General features: G+C 36.6%; 1 protein-coding gene across 4 annotated transcripts in view; it reads right to left on the reverse strand.

Moving 5' to 3' along the window:
• FER (FER tyrosine kinase) overlaps positions 1–23,406 on the reverse strand; it is a 151,624-nt gene that overhangs the window by 70,868 nt on the left and 57,350 nt on the right. For all 4 annotated transcript variants that reach the window (XM_015849442.2, XM_015849445.2, XM_015849444.2 and 1 more), the window contains 3 exons: positions 10,415–10,507; positions 7,099–7,302; positions 3,843–3,965 (listed from right to left, as the gene is read on the reverse strand). In XM_015849442.2, coding sequence (XP_015704928.1) covers positions 3,843–3,965; positions 7,099–7,302; positions 10,415–10,507 — 420 coding nt within the window. The remainder of the gene's footprint in view (positions 1–3,842; positions 3,966–7,098; positions 7,303–10,414; positions 10,508–23,406) is intronic.

The following is a 23,406-nucleotide window of genomic DNA, read 5'->3' on the forward strand; positions in this document are numbered from 1 at the left end:
TGGCACTTCTACAGGCTTAGCCAGATGTGTGGGTATCATCTAGGTAATCACAATTTGATCTTCCATGGTACCAAAAAGCTAGCCTACGTGACATTGTGATAGCTGAACTATTTGCTGCTATAGTCTCCTTCCATTTACATGAGAGTTCTGCTCCAAGAGAGCTGCTCTTAGGTCTAACAAACATAAGATGTTCTTCCCAGCAGGCAGCACTGATTACTGCAATTGTTTTCCTCTTCACCAACTTAACTCTTTCACGTCTCAAGATGAGTATTCCTAATTGAGTATTAGCACTGCTCTGCAATAAACTTGAAAGTCTCCTTATTGAGACAGTATTGAGGCTTCTAAGAAGCCTGATTGAAAATGAGACTACTTAGCAATTTCCACAAATTCCTCCAGCTCAGCCTTGAAAGCCTATGAAACATGAGTTGCCTCCATCCTGGACATGTATGCTGTCTGCAGCAGTGAACTTACTTTTGTAAACAGAGTGAAAGAAAAAAAATTACCTGCAAAACCAATCAACACCACGGGAAACCCAAAATTGGGAAAATAGTTAGTTTTGCACTGTATTTTGTGTATGTCAACTGAATGACAAAGGAGTCAATATCAGTTCTAAAAGTACGAAAAAGCTGGAACACAGAGCACATAACTTGTTTATGCTTTCAGCCTTTGAATGCTGAGATCAAAACACTTCTACATATGAACTACAACTAAAACGGGTTTTGTGAATGAAGAATTAAGGTCACATAAGATTTTTACTCATGACTTCTATGAAAACAATATCACTAACTCTATCTACCTTCTCACTTTTTTTTTCTTTTTTTTTCTTTTTTTTTTCCATTATTTCACACATCTAACATACTAAAATTTTGCATCTGAAACTCTGACCCACACAGAATCCTCAGGCCATTTGTAAACTTGTTCATCACTGGACCCACTAAAATCAAATACACCTTTTATTTTTATTTCACTTAACATTATTCACAGTTCATCGTTTTCCTGTGTGACTGTCTGAGGCCCTAACAAAGGCTTCTTTGCGACCTCAAAATAGATCCAGAATTGAAAGCAACAAATGTACATCTGACAAAGAAGTGGTGTTCTGCTTTCCATGAGACTGGAATTTGAATTTACTGCAGAAGGTCCAAAGACTATAACTATGTTCACAGTACTCAAATAGCAGCAGACTTGCGGAGTGAAACAATTGCTGATGATGCCCTAAAACAAACACAGGAGGACAAGGGAGTATTTCAGAACAGATCTCCTCAGATTACAAAGACTGAGATCTCATCATCAGTTGTGCATCTTACTACGCTGCTCCTCTTTAAATGAGTAAAGTTCAAAACCTTAGTGGTAATGGCAGATTTGCTTCGGAAATTCATTTCTGATCTAAGCTAAAAAGTTCATGTAGATAGATCCAAATAAAATTGGTTTATTATTTCCTTGATGATTTTATTTTTTATTGAACATACTGAGCATATCTGCCACTTCATACAAATTTCTTAAGTGAACAGAATGCATTTTAGGAAATTTAAATATTTCAAAAACAGAAGGTCAAAGGCAGTAGGAAGTGAAAGCATGTTTTATGCATTCAGAATAGCTTCGCTGCTAACAAAGTCCTTGGGTATGCACTGAGGTTGCCCTTAACACTCTTCAAATCAGTTATTTCATCAATAATACACTGAGGAACATACAGCGCAATTTTCCAAGAGGTTATAAATAAATATAAATAAGAGGCTTACCAATTAAGGAAAAAAAAAAATCACTTGCAGATATCATTCTAATGACAGTAGTTTTTCTATTTAAATATATAATAATAGGATTATTATTATATATCATTAAAATTCCAAGCACGCTGATATGGTCTGCATGAAAAGGGATGGAGGACAGGCCTTCTGTAGCACAATTAAGAGTGTTCCTTTCAAGGGCAACGTCACAGAAGGTGAGCACTAATTTTGCTAATATGGTAAAGGAGGATAAATGACTGTGGGAAGAAAGGAAAGCAAAAACGAACTACATGGCATAATTGTTTTTCTGTGAAGTTCTCCATCATATTTAACTTTCACTTCCTAAACAGGCTATTACAGGAACAGCAATTTGCATTGAAAAATTAACGATTGCATGAAATGTCACAGACTACTTTGCAGCTGCAGGAGAAACAGACCTTGCAGATGTCAAATGAATTTTAACAAAAAGATCAAAGATACTTCAATATTAGCATATGATATGGAAAATAATCCCAAGTAGTTGTCACAGTACACATGCCATCTCTGAAATTAACTTATAATGTCTGCACTTTGAGTCATCTATTCACAGATTATTTCTACTTGCATTCGTACCTCAAAGGGCATGAGGTAAATTACTGCAATAGATATCTGAAAACATATTTCGGACCATATTTCCTCAACTGTGTATGTAATAGAAACACTCTTTCACTGTGTGTTGTTACAGAAAACAATACATAAAAACCTAACTTCACCCCCACCCCCCCTCAGAAACTAAGATGAAAAAATGTCAGCGATATAGAAGCTCCCTGCCTTCAAAGTCACTAACAGTCAATAAAGAATTTGTATTTTTCAGGCCTGTCTAACCTTAATAAAATAAATAAGAATAAATTATTTTACTATTTATTACCTAGAAACATACCATACAATCAATCACTTCACATTTGCAAAAACTGAGCAGCTCTCACAATATGCACATTGCAGAAATACAGGAAAAACAAAAAAAAAAAAAACAAAAAAAACAATACAGTTTTATATAAGGAATTAATTAATAAAAAGATTTTACTTGGAGTTTGGCAGCCTTTTATTTTTAGCTTAAAGAGCTTATATAAAAAATATAAGTATCTGCACATCAAAAATGAAGTAATAAGCTTTCTCAAAGGTTCAGCAATGAATTTAAGCTATATTTTACATTCAGTGGAGTCTCAATTTTGTAATCACCATGACATTAACTAAAAATATGTACATAAAAATTGCCATACTTTAGATTTGTAAGTACATATAATAGGCAAGCATAGAAAAGCATAAAAACCACATTAATTTTGAGAAAATGAATACGCTTTAATTTCTTAGGATTATTAAAGGTAAAGAACAGGGAGTTTGTATTAGGAAACCGAAATAGAAATTGTCACACTTTAAAGAATTTTTGTAACACAGAAGGTGCTATACACACTCTTCAGACTGGTGTGAGTGTTTTTGGGTTTTGGTTGGTTTTGGGTTTTTTTTAATTGAGTGCAAATGGCTCACTCATAGATCACAGTTTCTGTTAAAAACAGTTCACAGATGCATGAAGTATCAATTCAGTAGATAACAACTTCAGAACTCTGGGAAAATGGCATATACTCTTTAAGCTTCCTAAACAGTTGTACAGTTTAATAGTCCCATCCCTTCTCATTCCTCTTGCAGAAGTAATTATACTATGACACTGACCAATAAGGCAATTGTAATTTCAAATTGCACAAGTTTTCAAAACTTTGCTAGAATTCTACCACATAGTTTTATTCAAGAAAAATTCCTCACTAGTTTAGAGGAATTACTGTGCCAGCAGTAAAATTCTAAAAGGAAATACAAAGCAGAGAAAGGAGGAGTACAAGGATTTACTTTTAAGACTGAATGCTGTTATTCAAGATAGTAGAAATTTATTTTAAGAATCAGTATGGAGTGTTATTTTACAGGAATGCATTCTGTGGAGCACAGAAGGCTGGAAAAATCTCAGAAGAAAAAGTCACAGAACAATAAGCAAGAATGAAAAATCTTTCAGGCTGCAAGGGAATTTGTTTTAGGTAACAGTACAAACCTTCCCTAGTCTTTTCAGTTAAAGAGTTCTTGAAATGCATGCATTACCTTCACAACAGGATTCAGCAGAACAACACCTGATTTCTTTGTAATAACTTGCTTTGTTGTATAATGATGTTCTATGAGCTGAGGAATAGTTGGAAATCCAGTTCCTTCAAAACGATACTGGTTCTGTATGGAGGTAAAAGGAAACAATTGTTTCTCTACAAGCAAAGACAACAAAAAAAGCTTTTCAAAGCTTCCTTAAACAGTAACAAAACAAACATCCACATTCACTAAGTTGTATTTTTGTCCTCATCTACTTAATAGCATTTCTACCGAATTACATGGAATGTTTAGACGATACATGAATAAATGCAAATTTACTGAATTACTCTTTTGCAGTAAAATAATAAAATAACTATTTCCTCAAATTCTGAAGTTTAAAGAAAAGTGCAGCACTTGTATTTCCAAAGATGGGACTATTTGAGGTACTTAAACTATGACAGTGAAATACTATAAGCCTGAAACAACACCAAATTCCTAAGCACCTAACACTGTATAATATATAATTTACTTAAATATAACAGAAAATAAACTAAAACAAACATCTGGAAATAAACTGTACAAGATGTAAATAACTTTTTATTATTATTATTTTTAATTAGACCTTACTGCATTTACAACGTTTGATTCACAATTAGACTCTAGCATGGAGTGCAAGTCTCAGGATCATCCTTTAATTATTAGTGTTTATCAGAGGACACTAGAGTGGTATGGATGCTAAAAACTAAGGCAAGTCATGCATGCGATCAGCAGAGCACATCTGGCCAAGACAAAATTCTTCCCCCTCAACTCCTCTATCTTTGTCAATTTACTTCATTTTAACTACATAATCTACAAAACTGGAACAGTTAAGTCTCATATTATTAGAGATATGTAACATTGTCTTAGCAAACACACAGCATTCTTCAAAACACTATGGGAGGAAAAAACTATCTTCATATCTTATTTTTGACAGCAGGAAAAGTGTAAGTAAGCATTTATTTCATCCTTCGTCATGTCTTAAACTGTACATTATAGCTATAAGTGTAAAAATAGATCCTGGCTCAGTGAGCAGCACACTAATTCCAGCTCCTTTCAAATAACCCCATTTTTATTTCTGTTCTGATTATCCAAAAAACTTGATTTTCTAAGTATCAGCTTACTGTGAAAATCAGTATAGTTTTTATTTCCTCATCGCAAACCCAATCTTATACCCATCTGATGCCATCTATGTAAAATCTCCAGGGCAAAGAAAAATGTTTATTTATTCCCTATATTTTCACAGGATCCTGACCACCACTACCATATACTTTCAGAGCAGCACAGCCTCAAAACAGAAGAAACGAGAAAAAAAACCAAACAGTAACCTTGAACAACTAACAAATTTCAGCAGTGAATTTTGATGCTTAAAATTAAATAACTGAACTCTTTTATCTCATGTATGCTTTTATTAAGATTTACATTTAAAATGAGATAAAACAAAGGAGAATGCTATGTAAAGAATCAGACTTAAAACAAGCATATATCCTAATATATTCTGCAGACCCTCATTCAGAAAAATAACTGAAAGAAAACCAAAAGCCCCCAGTGATCTGACCAGTCAAAAATCTGATTCCCCTTCGTTTCTACCAATTTAAACAAAATGTTTAAAATCCTGAAATCCTTTGACATGCTTACCAAGGCATGCCTAGGAATCCATTTCCTCTTGTAGTATTACAAACAGCCCCACTAGTTATAACTCCTTTTAAAGGCTAAAAAGCTTTACTCTTATTTTAAAATTAAAGCCTTTTTCCACATTTAATTCAAAGCGCTTAAGAAGTTCTGCACTTCTTCAGAAATAGTTTTAGTTTTCATGATTGTCAACAAAATCTTGCCTAAATGCACTCCAAGATCAGGTTTATGCAATACCCTGTTAATAAATGTATAAGCAAAAAGATCTAATCACACGATGATGCTTCGGCTGTGACAGGCTATGCAGCCTTAAACAACATCTCTTGTATTTCAAATATCATCCCTAAGAGAAAGTAATAAAATTATTAGGGAAAAAAAACAGTTTTATTTAATTTTTCAGCTTACAGATAAGAGTGGCCCTAAAGTAACAATTACCAAAAAAACTTCTCTGCTCTGACTTTAACCCCAGTCTACAGTGATGTACACCAAATTATTTCAATCACACCAAGCTTTTTATATCTAATTAATTCTGGTGGGTCAGGGTCAGAGTGAACCAAGCATCTTTTAAGATTCCGTGTGTCTAGCTATAAATAATTTTATTGCTCTTATTTTCCCTAGCACACAAAATACTTCAAGACTTTAAAAAATTGAACTGTAACACCAGCTTTGTGTCAAGGTTCAGTTTTACGAGGAAAATCCCAGATGAAAATTATTAAAAAATCCAGCCAGGTAAGTCTACGAAAAGCCTCCAATTTTTATAAAGTTTTAAAAATATTGCAGCCCTTCATTAAAAAGAAATAAACCAGGATGCAACACATAATCCCCCAGATGGAGATTTAGACATGGAATATTTCCAGTGTAAACTTAGTTATCAGACCATCATGAGCATTCTTCTAAAAAGTTTGATGGGATTTTGGGAGACCTTATAACAAAAGACTGAAGTATGTTTTGTCAACATTACTGAACCAAAACAAAAAACGATACTATATTTGAAGCCATAGAAGAATTTCTTCTATGAGAAGAGGTATGAGAACAGCTGGACTTTGAAATAATTTCTAATTCTGAAAGGTAATTAGAAAAATAAATGTATAAACAAAAACAAGAAATAAGAATACAAGAGACACACCAGCTAAAGGCATATGAATATCAACATACTTTCCAGAATGGCAGTCTTATTCTAAATTCTAAGTTACTACCATAAGGGGTACGTGATCCTATGTGCTGCATAAAATTCACAATCTTTTGATCTCTACTGAACAAAACAGCATTCGTAGGGCTGAAAAGAATTAAAGCACCTCCACAACAGCAGAGATTTAAACTCTCAGCTGTACAGGAACCAGCACAGATTATTTGAATTTTTCATTTAGATTCAATAGAATTGTTAGTGTGAATTAAAAGTTACCTGATTAGAACTAAGTACAAAAAATGGTTTAAAAATAAATATATGCACACAGTGCCCTGGTTTGGAAACATTAATGGAAACATTTGCAACAGGTTTCATATAAAAAGTAAAGCTGTGTGTACTATCACATTATGTAGATACTAAATCATTTAGTTATAATAACTGACATCCTAACATTGAATATTTAGTACTATAGCAGAGACGTACATCAGCATATTGTATGATAAAGTGTCTCCGTTGTCCATCTGAAAACACAGAAAGGACATATTCACCAGGTTTCCCGTGGCTCTCTCGCACCAAGAAGTCTCCTTGCTGTTTTAACAGCTCCTGGGCTTCTATTCTTGGAATCGCACCATGATACCAGTCTTGTTCTGCCAATGGTTTCTCAGTGGTTGATATTACATCAAAGAACTTGGGAAAGATATTGAAGAAAAATGTTACTGTGACAACATGTTTTTAGAATTTACTTTTAAATGAAAAGCATGACAAACAACAATAATTTCTAACGTATGTACCCAAATTAAGCATTTCTATTAACAAAATTAAGGCTCGTATATTTACACAAAATGTATATTAATCTTTTTTTTCTATTATCCAAACAGTTAAGTCTGTTTACATGAAAAGCATTAAGACTATGAAATACCAATAGAAATGCAGAAGAATTTTTGCTTGGTATCTTATAATCATGATGACTTTAGAAACTCAGTGCAGGTTTATGAGCATGGTACACCCACATCACTATTCTCTGCTGTCATGTAAATGCTGGGAAAGTTGTTACTTAGAGCTATTAACTGATTTGGTATGGATCTTTTAAATTGTATGAAAACAATTTATCCAATTTAGATGCTCCTTAAAATACAACAAACGCCTCTGTGGGGTTTTGGTTATCTTCCCAAGTAACACGTCAAAGGGTATAGTTTATTAGTCCAAGAACTTCATGGGAAACTAGAGACTCCTTTTCTGAATAGGTCTGCTCTTCTCAGACATCAAAAGAGAGATCTACCATCCTTGGGTGTCTCTTTTATCAAGGATTATTTCAGATGTGAGATCTGAAAACAAAACAGTGACACACTCATGGCTAGAAAGACTAAGGATACTCTCTTACCAATTATGATTTGTTACAGAAGGACTACGAAGAAAAAAAAAAATAACAGCTACAATAGAAAGATATCAAGGCTTTTATGAGAAAACGATGTACTCCAAGGTACCATATTTATTTGCGTGGAGAACTAATGAAAGCCCAGAATTTTTCTTGGTCAAGAAGGCACTCATTTCAATTTTATCAAAAGTTAAATACTTCTTAGATTTGAGTTGTGTCCCATGGTTAAATGACACCAAGCTATTCTCTTGCAGAAAGCCCTAACACACACACACACACACACATACACACACACACACACACACACACACACACACACACAATCTTTCAAAATGTTTTAAGACATTATTCACTTGAACATATATGGATCAAAGATGCTGAGAAAAAAAAACAGATCTTTGCTATTCTATCAAGAAGCATTAAGGGGTTCAAAAGCAGCGAAGCCTTTGCCACATAAACACATTTCTACTCCAAAGGAAATGCCTGTACGGATAAAAGGACAGCTCAGGGTCAATAAACTAGTCCATACCCTTCACAAAAGGAGGTTAAAAAAAACCTCTGACATGTAATTTATTTTACAGCTTACAGAAGAGGCAGTCACCAGATAATAACACCTCCTTATGTTCAAACTGGGTCAAGTGTGAGTAGTGAAATGCTTGTGATCACTATTAAAATAAGAATAAGTGCATAGACAGAAAATAATGATCACATCCCCAGAAAAAAAAAAAAAAAACACAGAAAAAGCTCATGAAGAAATAAGAAAACATTTTTAAAATGTTAGCTATGATGCTGCTCATGATACTACCATCAGCCTTCCTCCTAACTTTAAATTTAACTAAACTAATATTTATTTAGAAGTAAAAAACAAAGTTGTATCTTTTGCTGACATCTCTTACCAACTAAATATGGGACAGCATTTCTAGAATATCACTGCATTCAAACCAAAATATGTTTTTACATCTTTAGTTTCAATAAGCTTTAAATATATGTGAAAACAGGTGGGTAACACACTGTTTTGCTTGTACTTTGCTAATTTATTTTATGCACTTTATTATTATAATACACACTTTCCTTAATCAGTTTGTACAATTTTATGATAGCTCTATACACCAATTTAAACCATTTAGCAATCAAGACAGTTATGGAATTTTCAGCTTGAAAAAGATGAATAGCTAACCACATTAAGAGCTGAATACTAATAAGGTGAAGCAAATTTCATTCGTATATCCATGATTAGCTTTCCCAATACAACAAAAATTAATAAATCATCACATGCACAAAGCAACTCTGAATTGCTTGATGTAGTCTGACTTGGTACTCTTTTAAGTAATAGGTAGTGAAGAGCGTACTCTTGAAGAGTTGTTACTCAGATTTGACTTTACATCTCAAACAATCTGATTCTGTATATACGTACATATATACACTCACGTTAAACATCGTTAGCTAAAATGGACTTTAGTACACCCTTCAATGGGTGGGTGCAACCTTGAAGTTACTCAATAACACAAAAGGCCTGCTCATACTAAAATGTCCTGAAAATATTATTTTGAGCTGAAGTTTCAGATGTCGAGATCACAGTTAGTTAGAAATAAGTTTTCCAGATTCTGCTCAAATTGTAACCTGGTTTTTGTTTTATTGGAGAAAGTGGGGAGGGATACAGAGGGAATACAGGAGGATGAGAAGGGAAGGCAGGAGGGCAAGGTTCCTATGCCACTCCAGGAACACTCAGCCAAATTTCCTGAAGGAAGGTTTTCAGTCAAAACCTAACAGCTCCCTTAGTATGTGCTCAAGCATTTCATCTAGTCTTGCAAGCTTCCACAAGATTTAAAAGGCAAAAGCAAAACAAAAGTACTAGAAAAGCATTTCATTTGTTGTTTTTTTTTTCCTCTCTTCATTTCATGATTCTTTATTATATCCAGACAAGAAGAAAGTTTCTCCATCGAGGAGCCTTATCAAAAGCTAACTATAAGAGATACTGAGTAACTATTTTAAGTAGCGATTGAAACAAGAGTTATAATACCTAATAACTTCAATAGTACCTCAGTAATTGAAGTAATAAATAGATATACATAGGGGAATATAATTATTGCAGAAATGCTTATTATGTGCTTGGCAATTGCATTACAAAGAATCACATTATACAGCATTCCCAGTAAACTGACACAGGAAAGGGTATTCTTAAAATTACAGCACCGTGCTGGGTACTGCAAAGAATATACAACATATTTTTCCCACAGGTATGATATTTCAGAGTTATTCTTACATACTATTATGCAACAGTATCATTAGGTCCACTGATCAAGCAGAACAGTATTTTTAATCATATTACAATCACAATCAATTTTTGCCTATGTAGATGAGAATCTTGCTGAGGCTGAAAAACAAGATATTGTACTGCAACACTAAATTATTGATATTACTTACTGATGATGAGCCCAACATGGATTTTGGAGACCTTATAATTCCAGCTATGGAGTGACGTATAGTGTCAAATCTTGAGACTTTGTCCTTCTTGTCCTAGAAGGAAAAGCAGAATTTCCAATGAAGCCACGCAAAACAATACAAGTTTACCTCTAAGCATTAGTAACTGAATTACGGAGAACATGGCATCTAGAATCGTGGATTGAGAGAGAGACTGAGGTTCTGTTAAGACAAACCAGCAAGACTGTGTCAACATCATTGGGATTAAACTAATACATATAAATTTAAAAGCTGACAAACTTGTAATATTTGTGTCATAATCTTAAATATCACTACTGTTTATTATAAAGACATTTTCCCCTAAACAAACTCAGTTTTCATTCTGTTTTACACTAACAGCTTCCAATCAACTACAAACTAGGGCCTATATTAACCAGTTTTTCCTTATCAAGAAAGTTTTTAGCAAGATTCTTTCCTTTTTCAAAGTACCTTTAAGACTTACAGACTGTACCATATCACAGACTTTGATAAGCATCACTATACACTTCAAACAGAAGGAACACCAAAAAGCAGATTGAAGTCATAAACTTGGGCTCTGTTCAAAATGCAGTACATTTATAAATCTATTTCAGAATTTTCATAGCACATTCCCTTTGATATGCTGAAACTATTCTTGTATCTTACAGACTATTAAATTGCCTGCACTGTACACATCAAACACATGACAAACAGAACTACAGTGTGTAGTTTATTTATTCCATTTAGCTACTCAACGGGAAACCTGAACAGAACTACAGAACAGCAACACTGATATTTTGGCCATTGCTCAGATGCAGAGTATCTTAGACGGATCGATAAGTTCTTGCAGAAAATCAATTTTCACTGAGGATGCATACTCATCAGTGCTAGAATATATTTTACACACAAGAATTGATCATTTCCTAAACTAAAATAAGAATACAACTCAGAAGAACCCAGCTACTGTTTTCCCTTTAATCTATACTGTCTTATTAGGAAAGTCAAGGTGATATTTTAAGCCTGGTTTCTGAATAAAATATTAACAACAGAGCTGTCTTTCAGTATCGTCACCACAGCCGCAATAGATTTTGAATCTCTTGGTCAAGGCCCTCAGTATTCAGAAAACAATTTAGTAGGCAAAAGGCTGATTTCTGAATATTATTTAAAAATTCTGAAGGAAACCCAACAGGGAGCACAGACCCTCTGTGTCTCCAGAGAAAGAAAAAATCATTTTGTTCCAAGAGAACTCATTCCAGCATCAACACCAGGCATTTGACCAACCAGCACAGCCACGCTGTCTGTGCAATCAGCACATACGCTCCAGATACACTCACAACACACACCACAATAACCTGAGAAGGAGGCTGGGAAGAAATTAAGAATTCAGCAACAGGGATTGTTATAAAGAGCCCTGTGGAACAGCGTGCTTGCTAACATACTCAATGCAGCTCCTAAAAAGTATTAACTGATTCAGTTCCATTTTAGCTTGAATTAATTACTTTCTGAGATACCAGCAACAGTGGCATGATTTGACTTTTCCTTTATTTTGCACTAGACCAGTTTTATTAAAAAGAAAACTAATCCCTGGGCTATAATATTTTATGCAAAGACTGAATTACTGCAGAATAAATTATACTTTACCTACTGTTATATATATATGAAAATAAACACTGCCCATACAGAACACATTTATTTCTTCAGCAGTGTTTAAATGAACCTATGGCACAAGAGCAAATGAGAGAATAAATTCAGGAAAATTCACTAGTTAACACCTTCTTTTTTGAACCAGCCCTAATTCTGACTTTCCGGGAGGAATTAATATAAGCCACCACCACACTTTGGGGCTGACACTTACAGGTGGTCATGAATTTTCTATCTGGTGGACAGGTAAACCTAAAAACACTTCTGACCACTTAGCTGAGAGTGATGCAAGACCGATCGATAAATTTCCACGTGGAATATAATAAGTCATTTTACAGATGTGACTTTTTGTCATTATCACTGGTAAATAATGCAAAGCATTAGTGCTTTTATTTCTACAGATTTTGTAATATGAGTTAAACAGTTACTGAGTAACGGATTGATGGCAGCCACTTGTGATCATCAGATCAGAATGCTGTCATATTCTAAAAGCAATCAACTTTGGAATGTTACATTTCTACTACCATGAAATAAGGATGCTGAAACCCTCTTTCTAGCTGTACACACCTATCCTTATCATTTCAGTTACATTTTTACCATTTCTACTGGTCTGAAATGTTACCCCTTCTTTTCTAAAGAATGTCACCACAGAAGACAACCACCACTCTGGCACTCATACCTCCCCCCTCTTTTTTTTATTCCTTTCCTGACAAGGTGCAGACAGAAAAAAATGAAGTGTAAGAGCCCACGAAGAATTGCAGGACTCAGTTCAGCTAAAAACCACAAGTAAAGCACTCACTATTCTGTCTGATCATTTCCTGACATGCAAGATACAGAAAGCAGAGGGTTTTTTTGTTTGCTTGTCTGTTTGTTTGTTTCCTTATGTTGCTTGTTCACTTTGGGGGATTTTGTGAAACATGAAATCCTATATTATTTTTTTCCACTAGACCTTTTGTGGCCATCCATTACAACTGTTAGCATCCCATGGGCAAAAATCTCCCATTTGCCAAGCATGCTGCTCTTTCAATAGGCAAAAACACTGCAGATCTTAGAGTGCATGCAAAATACAGTACACCCAGAGGTGTGACAACCAAAATGACTAGGTCAAAGAATCATCTTCGCACACTATTCTGAATGAACGTGGGCAGGATTAAAGAGTAAGACAAAAGATTTTGTTTAAATTGAACTGCATAATGTAAAAGCCCAAAAAAGCTTTTTAGCTGTAAGAATCCAGAGAAATAGCTGCATCTCAGACATTATTAGAGAAGAAGAATATATATCCTCTTTAGAGAAGCAAGAAAGTAAGCAGCTATAAAAAAAATCTAAGAAAAAGAGATTATTAATGCTACTGAGGGACAGGCAAATAGTGTTACTAGCTCAATCAAAAAGTAGGAGATTAGTAATAAGAGACACAACTTATAATGCAGCATTCACTGAATACTGCAAAAAAAGTCTGGCCAGACACGTACATCAGTGATACAAACAGGGCAATATTTAAACACAAAGAATAGCCTACTTAATGTGTCAAATACGAACCATCAGCACTGATACAGAAGATGGATGCAGGCTTGCAAAGGAGAGCAGAAAAACATCAGAGGAAATGTAAAGGGAATATGACAAGGACTCTCCAACTGAAAGAAGAGAAACATGCTCCCACAAGAAAAAGAGATTATAACTGGAAGAACACAATCAGCAATATCTAAAAGATGAGCACAATAATCTTTGTTCTGAGGTTTGATGAGGAAACTGGTCCTCAGACATTTTAATAAAAATTATTTCAGTAAGGTACAAGAGCTCTAAGATGAAACTAAACTGGAAGAATTCCTGGTAGTTATTACAAATGATATATTCAGTGAACATACAGATTAAAAAAGAGTAGACAGTAACTGCAAGAGCATTTAAAACACTCTTATTTATGTAAAGTGAATGCTAGCTTCATTTCTGCTAAAAAAATATGATTTCTCTGATGAAGTATCAGAACAATATTCATCTTAAGGCCTCAAATGCAGATATGGTGGAGAAGATTTTTTTTCCTCTTAGAACACTACGGGCATCTCACATGAGAATGAAGTTTTGTCACTTACAAGCAGGAGTTCTTCAAAGAACCTCTAGAGAGAGAGGGTCATTTTCTGAAAATGATACTCTGCATTAGTCACCTCAGCAGAGGAGATGTTATTTAGGAGGTCTGAAAAACATGCAATACACTTAGCATACAACAGCAGCTCTGGCTTGCTTATTGATATGCAAATGTACTAATGGCAAAACCTTTACCATGAATGCCCTCTCTGCAGATAATAGCACTTACTGATCATCTGTAATTTCATTAAAGGAGTGGTAAATGTTGTTGTATCAAAAACCTGAATGTATGCCAGAACATGCCAGAAGACCCTGAAACCTTGAAGCCGAAACACTGAAAGATTTCTTCCCCCTACCCCACCCCTCTCATCCATGACAGAACTGGGAATCTCAGGAAAGCCAGGTGTACAAAAATGGAGAATCATTCATCCTGTGCAAAAAAAGATGGTATTCTGAACTACTCATATGGTATCTCCAGACAGAATTGATTGCTGACTGAACATAAGTAGATAGTTCAAGCTCAGCAGACCAGAAGAACCTTTGGAAGAATAATGATTTACTTTTTCTTATTTTGTCATTGTATGTATCTAGAATTAGGGGCAGCACTGCGCAGAGCCATGAAGAGTAACAAAGTTATTAAAAATTAAAGCATTTAAAGCTAATTAAAAGTACCTAAAGTACACAGTGAAACTAATTAAACAACTCAGCTATTCAAAAATCATTCACAAATAAGCTAGTATTTTCTGTATTAAATAGCGGTAACACCTTCCAAAGCAACACGCATGATGCATAATTGATGTGTACACATTATAAAACTCCGCATCAGATGTAAATTAATGTTCCACCTTCCAAACTGAGGGGTAGCTTAAAAAGCACAGATCTGCCAGCATGAAATTTGAGAACAGCTCATTTGGAGATGAAAGGTACTTCACAGGTCATACTAGAATCCTGATGGCTTGATACAGAAAAGGACAGTGATAACACTCCAGAGCATTTCCTCATCCTCTGAAGACCTGAAATGCCAGAGCGCCCTGTATGAAATGTGAAGTCCTTACATGGAAGAGTCATGGAACAATTCTCCTTTTTTGTGGTTTTTTGTTTTTTTTTTCAGCTACTTACTGAATTTTTATAAAATTTGACAATAAAACATCACAATGAAGAATGTGATCAAATACAGAAGCTTCCCACAAAAATTTCCACTGTCGGTGCTGTCCAGAACTCAAATGAAGATCCCATGCAGACTGATACATCAAAGCTCACATGCCTCTGAGGAAGGAGCCGGATCAGATGGCCCTCCTGAGTTCCCTTCAAATCTACATTATTCTGCAGTTCTACAATATTCAGGAAGTGGACACACATCGGATTACAGAAGGTCTACATCTTATTCCCTATTCTGCTCCTTCCCTGATAATTTCTAGCACAGCTTATGATTTTGAACATGAAATAAACAGTGACCTGATGCTTCCAGGAATTTTTAGACCTTGTTTTGAAAAGTAACCTAGAGTTCATTACTGACCTATGTGAAACGGAGCACTGTTGCGACAATCCGGTCTACAAAATTGCAACTACACCATATGAAGTTACTATCAAAAGCTGCTAAGTAATATATCTACTGAAGGTTTTCAAAGTCTTATATTTCAGCCCTAAGGAGTTAAGGTTAAAAAAGAAATACAGTATCACGTTTTGATTCCTTGATTCATTCTGAATGACTATTGGAACAGAATATAGAGTTAAACTGTATAGATTGTACTATATTTTCTGTTTTAATTAGAGTATCGAAGGACCAATTACTCAAGCTACACATGAAATGTCAGCAAAATGTCACCTTCATCCTCAAAATAATTAGCAAATCTTTCTAACACACAAATATGTATTAGAGGGCTTTACAGAAGCAGAGTACTTTTAATGGTGACCAGCAATAACATTTTTAGAGACAAAGGACATTTTAATTATTATATACAAAACAAGGACATTTAAAAAAAAAAAAAAGATTTCACGCAATTATCATCAAAAACTTCACCCGCTCAACATACATCATGTAAGTTCAGACACTGCAACCTTCCCTGGCTGCTTTGTGGAAAAGTAAACTAATCAAACAAAATTATTTGCAAGGCAGCCAGAGAGGTCAAAGAATAAGCTTGGGCTGGAAGGGACCTCAAAGATCATCTACTTCCACCTCCTCTGTCGTGGCCATAGTTGCAAACTGCTAGATCAGACACTAGATTGGTCTACCCAGGGCCCCACCCAGCCTCCAGGGACAGGGCATCCACAATCACTGTGGGCAGCATGTTCCAGAACCTTGCTTCTCTCTTTGTGAAAATTTTCCCCACATCTGAAGTAAATTTCCCCTCCTTTCACTTAAAACCATCTCTCCTTGTCCTATCACCATCTACCTATGTAAATTGCTTTCCCTTCCTAATTGTAATTTTCCTTTAAATATTAGAAGGCCATAATGAGGTCTCCCCAGAATCCTCCCCAGAGAGAACAAGCCCAGCTCCTTCAGACTGTCTTCACAGGCTGGGTGTTCCAGCCCTCTGGTCATCCTTGTGGCTCTCATCTGGATCCTCCCCAGAAGATCCACACCTTTCCAGAGATGGGAGCCCCAAAACTGGATGCAGTACTCCAGATGGGTCCAGAAAGTTCACAACAGAATTCCTGCTTCGCTAAATAGAAGTATTTCTATACGACCGATTTCTAACACATCTCCTTCAACTGTCCAAATAAAGATACAGAGCAAAAAAGAACTGATTTCAGTAAAGGCAATTTAAGAAACCAATTCAGATTTGTGAAGGCTTACAGCCAAATCTGGAATTAATACATATTTTCTGAAAAATGAAGGTTCAATGCTAATAACTTCCAGTTCCTCAGGAAAAAAATAAGAGGCAAAACTAACATTTGATCCTACAAAAAAATCAGTATGTAAATGTGCAGATATGAACTGTCCCCCTTGTTTCAACAGCACTGTCATTACTCTACTACTAATACTAAAATACTACTATTGATTTGAAGTACAATTATCTTGTTAATTCTAATATTTTCATTTTACTAGTTTCAAGTCATTAAAATGATCCCAATTTGAGTCTGTAGGGCATTAGCAATGCTGAATACAGTCATAACATGATCCTTCTTTTCCCACTGTTACATCACAGTAATAGAGCCCTGAATATGCACACAAGACGTCTCTAGCTACAGTCCTGTATAAATAAATTAAGAATCTAAAACAGACTATACTGAGTAGTCCCAATTTTACCACAATACCTTGTGTTCACAAAAGCAAGAAAACCTAAATCATTCCATATCCTGATGCAGCTCATTATTCAAAAGACCATGATGATGTATTAGCCATTGGTCATAGTTAACATCTGCCAGTCACAATTTTACTCAACATTCTGGCTATGGTGCTGCTTTACCTGCTTCTGAACATTTTCATCCTCCTAGACCAGATATAATTTTTAACACAGAATCCAGTTTATAGTTCAGCAGTTACATATAAACCCTTCTGTTTACTTGCTCGCTAATAATGTCAGAATAAGCAATCAGGGAATCAAGTGGGATTTCATGAAAGTGACTTGAAATGTCAAGAACATAAATTTAAAAACAGCATAAAGCTCAACATACATTAGAAGGGAAAAAAAAAACCACATTAAAAGAACATAAAAATTGCAAAGCAAACCAACAGCGAAGAAGTTTTTTTATTACTGTCATCTAAACATTACAGTCTGTCAGAGAGGTATTAAAAGCACACACGCTTTAATAGCCAGAAGTACATGTGCATCCACAAACCATTTAAAGTTTACACTTCCTCAATAGAACTGTTAGGTTTTAGGTAATCAACAGACAGCTTATCTTTTTAAAAAATCTGATGTGTAATGCACCAAAATGACAAATATTACTGAAGGAAAAAAGTAACTTCATAATAAATTTGAATTAATGAATATGCTTGGAATAATCTCTACTGACCTATGTTCAGGAGCACCATCAGAACAAGGCAATATAAAAAGTTTAGTTAAAGACCACTGTATGAGCTAATAATATGAAGACAGAGGCAAAGAACCTCGAGGCTACCTTCAGCATGAACAATTTTACAGTGCAGCTGGCTGAAGGACCAAACAATACATACAGTGCCCCACACAATTTAGCAGATTAATCAAATGTAGCACATCTTTGCAATGCGGTTACATGAGAGCAGGAGCGCTGAGCCTCTATTCCTAATGGTCTCTGCAATGGTTAATAGCTGATATACAGAAATGGTGCTGACCATTCACACGTGGCACACGCACACACCATCACACCTCTAGAAAGCAGCACACATGCCAAAGAATGTCACCTGGAACTGGAAATGATCTTCACTAATCACGAACTTCAAGTAACAGTTGAAGGCTTGTCATAACTACGTACTTTCAGAAGCACTGTCAGTGCCTTCAAGAATGAGGGCATTTTCAACCAGATATGGAAAAAAAGAATAAAGGAGAGAAAAGGAAAAAAAATAAATAAAGAGAAAAGAAGAGAAACAATATACAGCAGGCAAATTCTGTCTCATTATTTCTGTGAGTTCCCTAAAGGCTATGGGAGTTAATGATTACGCTAAATCAGTCCAATCACTATGAAAAAGATTTAAGAAGCCAAAGACAATTCCAGCAGAGAATTACTACTTTCCTTCCAACACACACAGAATCATCCAGAAACATACACTGGATACCAACATGAGACTTCTGATCAAACCAATCTTCTGTGTAAAATCTTCTGTGTAAAAATGTTCCTAATTCCAGGGATGATTTTGAATGAAATTACAGATCCCCCAGCGGTATGCAATGCTACAACATTAGAATGAAGATTTCTTCCCTAAGGAATACTGAGAGCTCTTGAACTATTTTTGGCAGCTAAGGAGAAGTACGTGCATTCTCCTTTTTTCAGAGAGGGTATAGTAATTCATCATGTAAAACATTCTGAACAAGCTACTTTCCTCAATTCCTCTCAAAGTTCACTCAAGGTTCATTCGTAGTTCTAATTTCCGCCTTCCCCAGGACAGTTTTTTTGCTCAATACTTTTTTCCCTTTTTTTTTGTTTGTTTGTTTGTTTGTTTCCCCCCCAGATAATATGCTGACTTTAAGAAACATTCCTAAGTTGCTCTAGAGTATTAACTCTTATCTTACTACACTGGCCCACAGTGTCAGAGGCGGATGCTTGTAGTATGGCAGTAGAGACTGAAATTTCCCCAGCAATACTCCATTGTATTTTGATGCTGTGTGATAGAGGGGCATCAGACATTGAAGTGCATATGAAGCAAAGATATGTCACCGACATCCTCCACTTTGCAGAAAAAGCTGCACCCTTTCATTGATACGCACTGAATGTTCATGGAGAACAAACAGTGGATGTGAACAGCTGAGTAACAGCACATTACCTCCAATGGTGAAAACTTTATGAGCATGGCATGAAGGCTTGTCTTTTAGCATCAGTGAAAATACATAACTAATGGTGGTCACTATATTGAAAAATAGTGTTTTGCAAATTAAATACCGAATAATGTTCTTATGCTCCTTATATCTATTGCAGTTTCCATAGAAATACACAAGAGATGATACTTTCAGAGCAAACTATGTATAGCTTGATTCCTAGTCTACCAAAACATTACTGCCAGATTAATCTTTTACTTCAGAATTTTCCAGGTATGCTCAGTGGAAAGAGGCTCAGAGGCTTCATTATCTCTTATCTCGTAAATTCTGTGCTAGTCAGTAACATCCAGAAATCAGGACAAAGTGTGATGGGATTTAACTGTCTCTTGCCTTAATATATCTGTGGATTGCCCTTTCTTTGATGCGTGTCCATCAGGAAAGTGGGATTTATGAAAAGAAGAAAACGGAATGAGAACATAGCCTTACAGCAATAGTTCACTCTCCACATCTGCTACAACCATCTGACATTTGGAGCATTTTTGCTTCATGTTAAGTTCTGTCCATGAGCCAAATACACAAGTCCCAGCTAGCAAGCTTGAAAAGCTGCCTAAAGCAAAAATCATTAAGTTGAACTTCAGCTGCCCAGGAATCCAACAGCTGCTTATTTACAAGTCTTATACAAATTAATAGGCACTATTTCTACAGGATGACAGCACTGTCAATGTTTCTTATGCTGATAAATAAGAAAGAGGCTAAGGGTATCAATGTTGCATAGACTTACACTGGTCCTGTTTCCATTTTTAAGACATTTTACAGTCTCAAATAAAATGGTAGAAGTCTGCAAGTAACTGTGGACAGCTCCCTTACCCCTTCCTAATAAGTGGGTTCTTATATAATCTTAGTTTTATACAAACATAATGAGCCACAAATCAGCAGGAAATTACTTACATGAGAGATAAACAAGGCATCTGCTTGGTACTGCATTACAAAGCACAGAAATGCCTCGATTCTTCTGAGTCACTAAGAGAAAAAAAAATATTTTCTATCTATACCATCAAGCTTCTTGATAGTGCTGTCACAGAAGCTGCTTCCCTGCATCTACTTGAAAGTCCTGCATGGCCTTACATGATAAAAGAAAATGAGAGGCCAAGGAATCGTAGAATCTTTCCAGCTAGAAAGGACTTTAAAGGGTCATCAAGTCCACCCTTCCTGCAATTAACAGGGGCGTCCATGGCTAGGTCATGTTGCTCAGAGCTCCTTCTGGCCTAACCTTGAATGTTTCCAGCCTTCCACCACCTCTCTGGGCAACCTTCTACTGCCTCACCATAAAAGACTTTGTCTTTATATCCAAACTAATCTCCCCTCTCTACATTTGAAACCACTTCCCTTTGTCTCATCACAAAAGACCATGCTGAAGAGTCTATCTACTTCCTTCTTATAACCCCCCTTTAGATATTGAAAGGCTGCTATCAGGTCTCCCTGGCACTGTCACTTCTCTAGGCTTAACAGCTCCAGCTTTCTCTGTCTGTCCTCGTAGGTACTGCATACCTTGGACTGTTTTCGTGGTCCTCCTCTGGACGCACTCCAACAGGCGCACAGCTCTCCTGTACCAAAGACTCCATATCTAGATGCAGGATTCCAGGTGAAGTCTCAGCAGCATTGAGGAGAGTGGCAGAATCACCTTTCTCAACCTGCTGGACATGCATCCACCCAGGATGTGGTTGGCTTTCTGGCCTGCAAGGGCACACTGTTGACTCATGTCCAGTTTACCATCTGCCAGTACCCCAAAGTCCTTTTCACTCAATCCTTACATCCCCCAGTTTGTACTGACAGTGAGGGTTGCCATAACCCAGGTGCAACACCTTGCACTTGGATTTGCTGATCCTCGCAAGCGTCTCCTGAGATCACTGTTCAAGACTGTATAGGTCTCTCTGGATGGCATCCCACCCCTTGGATACAGCAACCACACACCACAGCATGGTGTAATCTGCAAACTTGCTGAGATTGCACTCAGACCCACTGTCAATGTTATGAAAATGTCAAAATGAGCACCGGTCTCAGTACTGTGCAGTGAAGACTGAGGCAAAAAAGTTGCTGAATACTTCACTCTTCTTGTCTGTAGTTACCAGCTTGACAGTGTTGCTCACTAGGAGGGCATGCTCTCCTGTGCCAGTCCATGTATCTATAAGAAGCACTTCTTACCTTTCTTTGCATCCCTTGCCAAGTCCAGTTCCAGCTGGGCTTTCTGACTCCACTGCTACACAGTCTAGCCACATCCCTATTCTTCTCCCAGGTTACCTGTCTGCTTCCACTGCCTGTGTATTTTCTTCTTGATCTCATTTGACCAGCAAGTTCCAGCGCAGCTCTCTTGCCATATTTTCCTGACTTCCTACATCTGGCAACAGAGAACTCTAGTGCCCAAAGGAAAGCTTCCTTAAAGATCTGCCAGCTCTGCCCTACTCCCTGGTCCTTGTGGACAAGTTGCCAGGGGGTTCTGTTCACTGACTCTCTCAACAGCTGGAAATTGGCTACCCTAAAATTAAGCATCCTGATTTTACTCTTTACCTGTTTGATATTCCTAAAGGGTTTGAACTCTGCCACTGCACGTTCTCTACAGAACGGGCAGCTTTCAATCCTGATGTCACTAATCAGTTCACTCACACTGCTGAGCAACAGATCCAGCATTACAACTCCCTGTGGGGCTCCTATTACTTGGCTCAAGAAGTTATCCTCAATTCATTCCAGGAGCCTCCTAGACGGCCTACAACTTGCTGGGTTGTCTTTCCAGCAGATGTCATGAAAGTTCAAACCCATAACAGGACAAGGGCCTGTGACTGCAGTGCCTCCAGTAGCTGGAGGAGGAAGGCTTCTTCAGCAGTCTCTACTTGATCAAGAGGCCTAATATTTGACGCCAACCACAAGAATCCCTTTGTTGTCTCTGTCTCTAATGCTCACCCACAGAATTTCAACTTGCTCATGGCCATCCTTAGGGGATAGTTCTTCACACGCTATTCCTTCCTTGATGTAGAGGACAATGTCTCTGCCCCTCCTCCCTTGCTTGTCCCTTCTGAACAGTTGGTAGTCATCAACAGCCACGTTCAGTGGGAATCATCCCACCAGGTTTCAGTGATGGCAACTACATCACAGTTTTCCAGTGACACAATGTCTTCCAGCCTATCCTGTTTATTTCCCAAGTTGTGTACACTGCACTACTGTAGAAACACGTCAGCTGGTAGCAGCTCTTGTCACCTTCATGCAGGATAAGTCCTTAATTCCTTTGAAGGATTTGCCTGTTGCTTACATCTTCTTAAAATGCACCGGGTTGAGGGCCCCAGGAGCACTCTGTCCCTTTAACTTCATGGTTATGTGCAGGATCACTATCACTCTTTACTTCAAAACTAGCTCTGCCAGTGAGCCCAGGTAGCTCCTGGTGCAATTTGTTTTCCCCTCTATGAACTAGGTGGACCCCATTAGCAGCCATCAAGCCAGGCACCAAGTAAACTGACTGATAGTCCAGGTGCCTTCCATACCGACAACCAAACTCAACCAGAAATCCTTTATTGAGCACATGCAGAACATGCAGCAACTTTGTACAGCTGCTCCTTAAACAGCAAGGCTGGCAGGTTTTTTGGTTAGCTCACATGCTCCTAAAGAACATGTGTTAGGGTATTTCTACATCACTGTTATATTTTACCATCTTTAAAAACAAGAAAATCAACAACAACAACAACAACAAAAAGAAAGAAAAAGAAAAAGCATCACTTCAGATTACTTAACATTAGGAAAATGAGAACAGACATTTCTACGTCTCATCTAAGTTCTTAAAACATAGATGACAAAACTTTTTAAATCAATGATGAAAAA

The sequence above is a fragment of the Coturnix japonica genome, chromosome Z, assembly GCF_001577835.2.
Source record: "Coturnix japonica isolate 7356 chromosome Z, Coturnix japonica 2.1, whole genome shotgun sequence".
Lineage (NCBI taxonomy): Eukaryota > Metazoa > Chordata > Aves > Galliformes > Phasianidae > Coturnix > Coturnix japonica.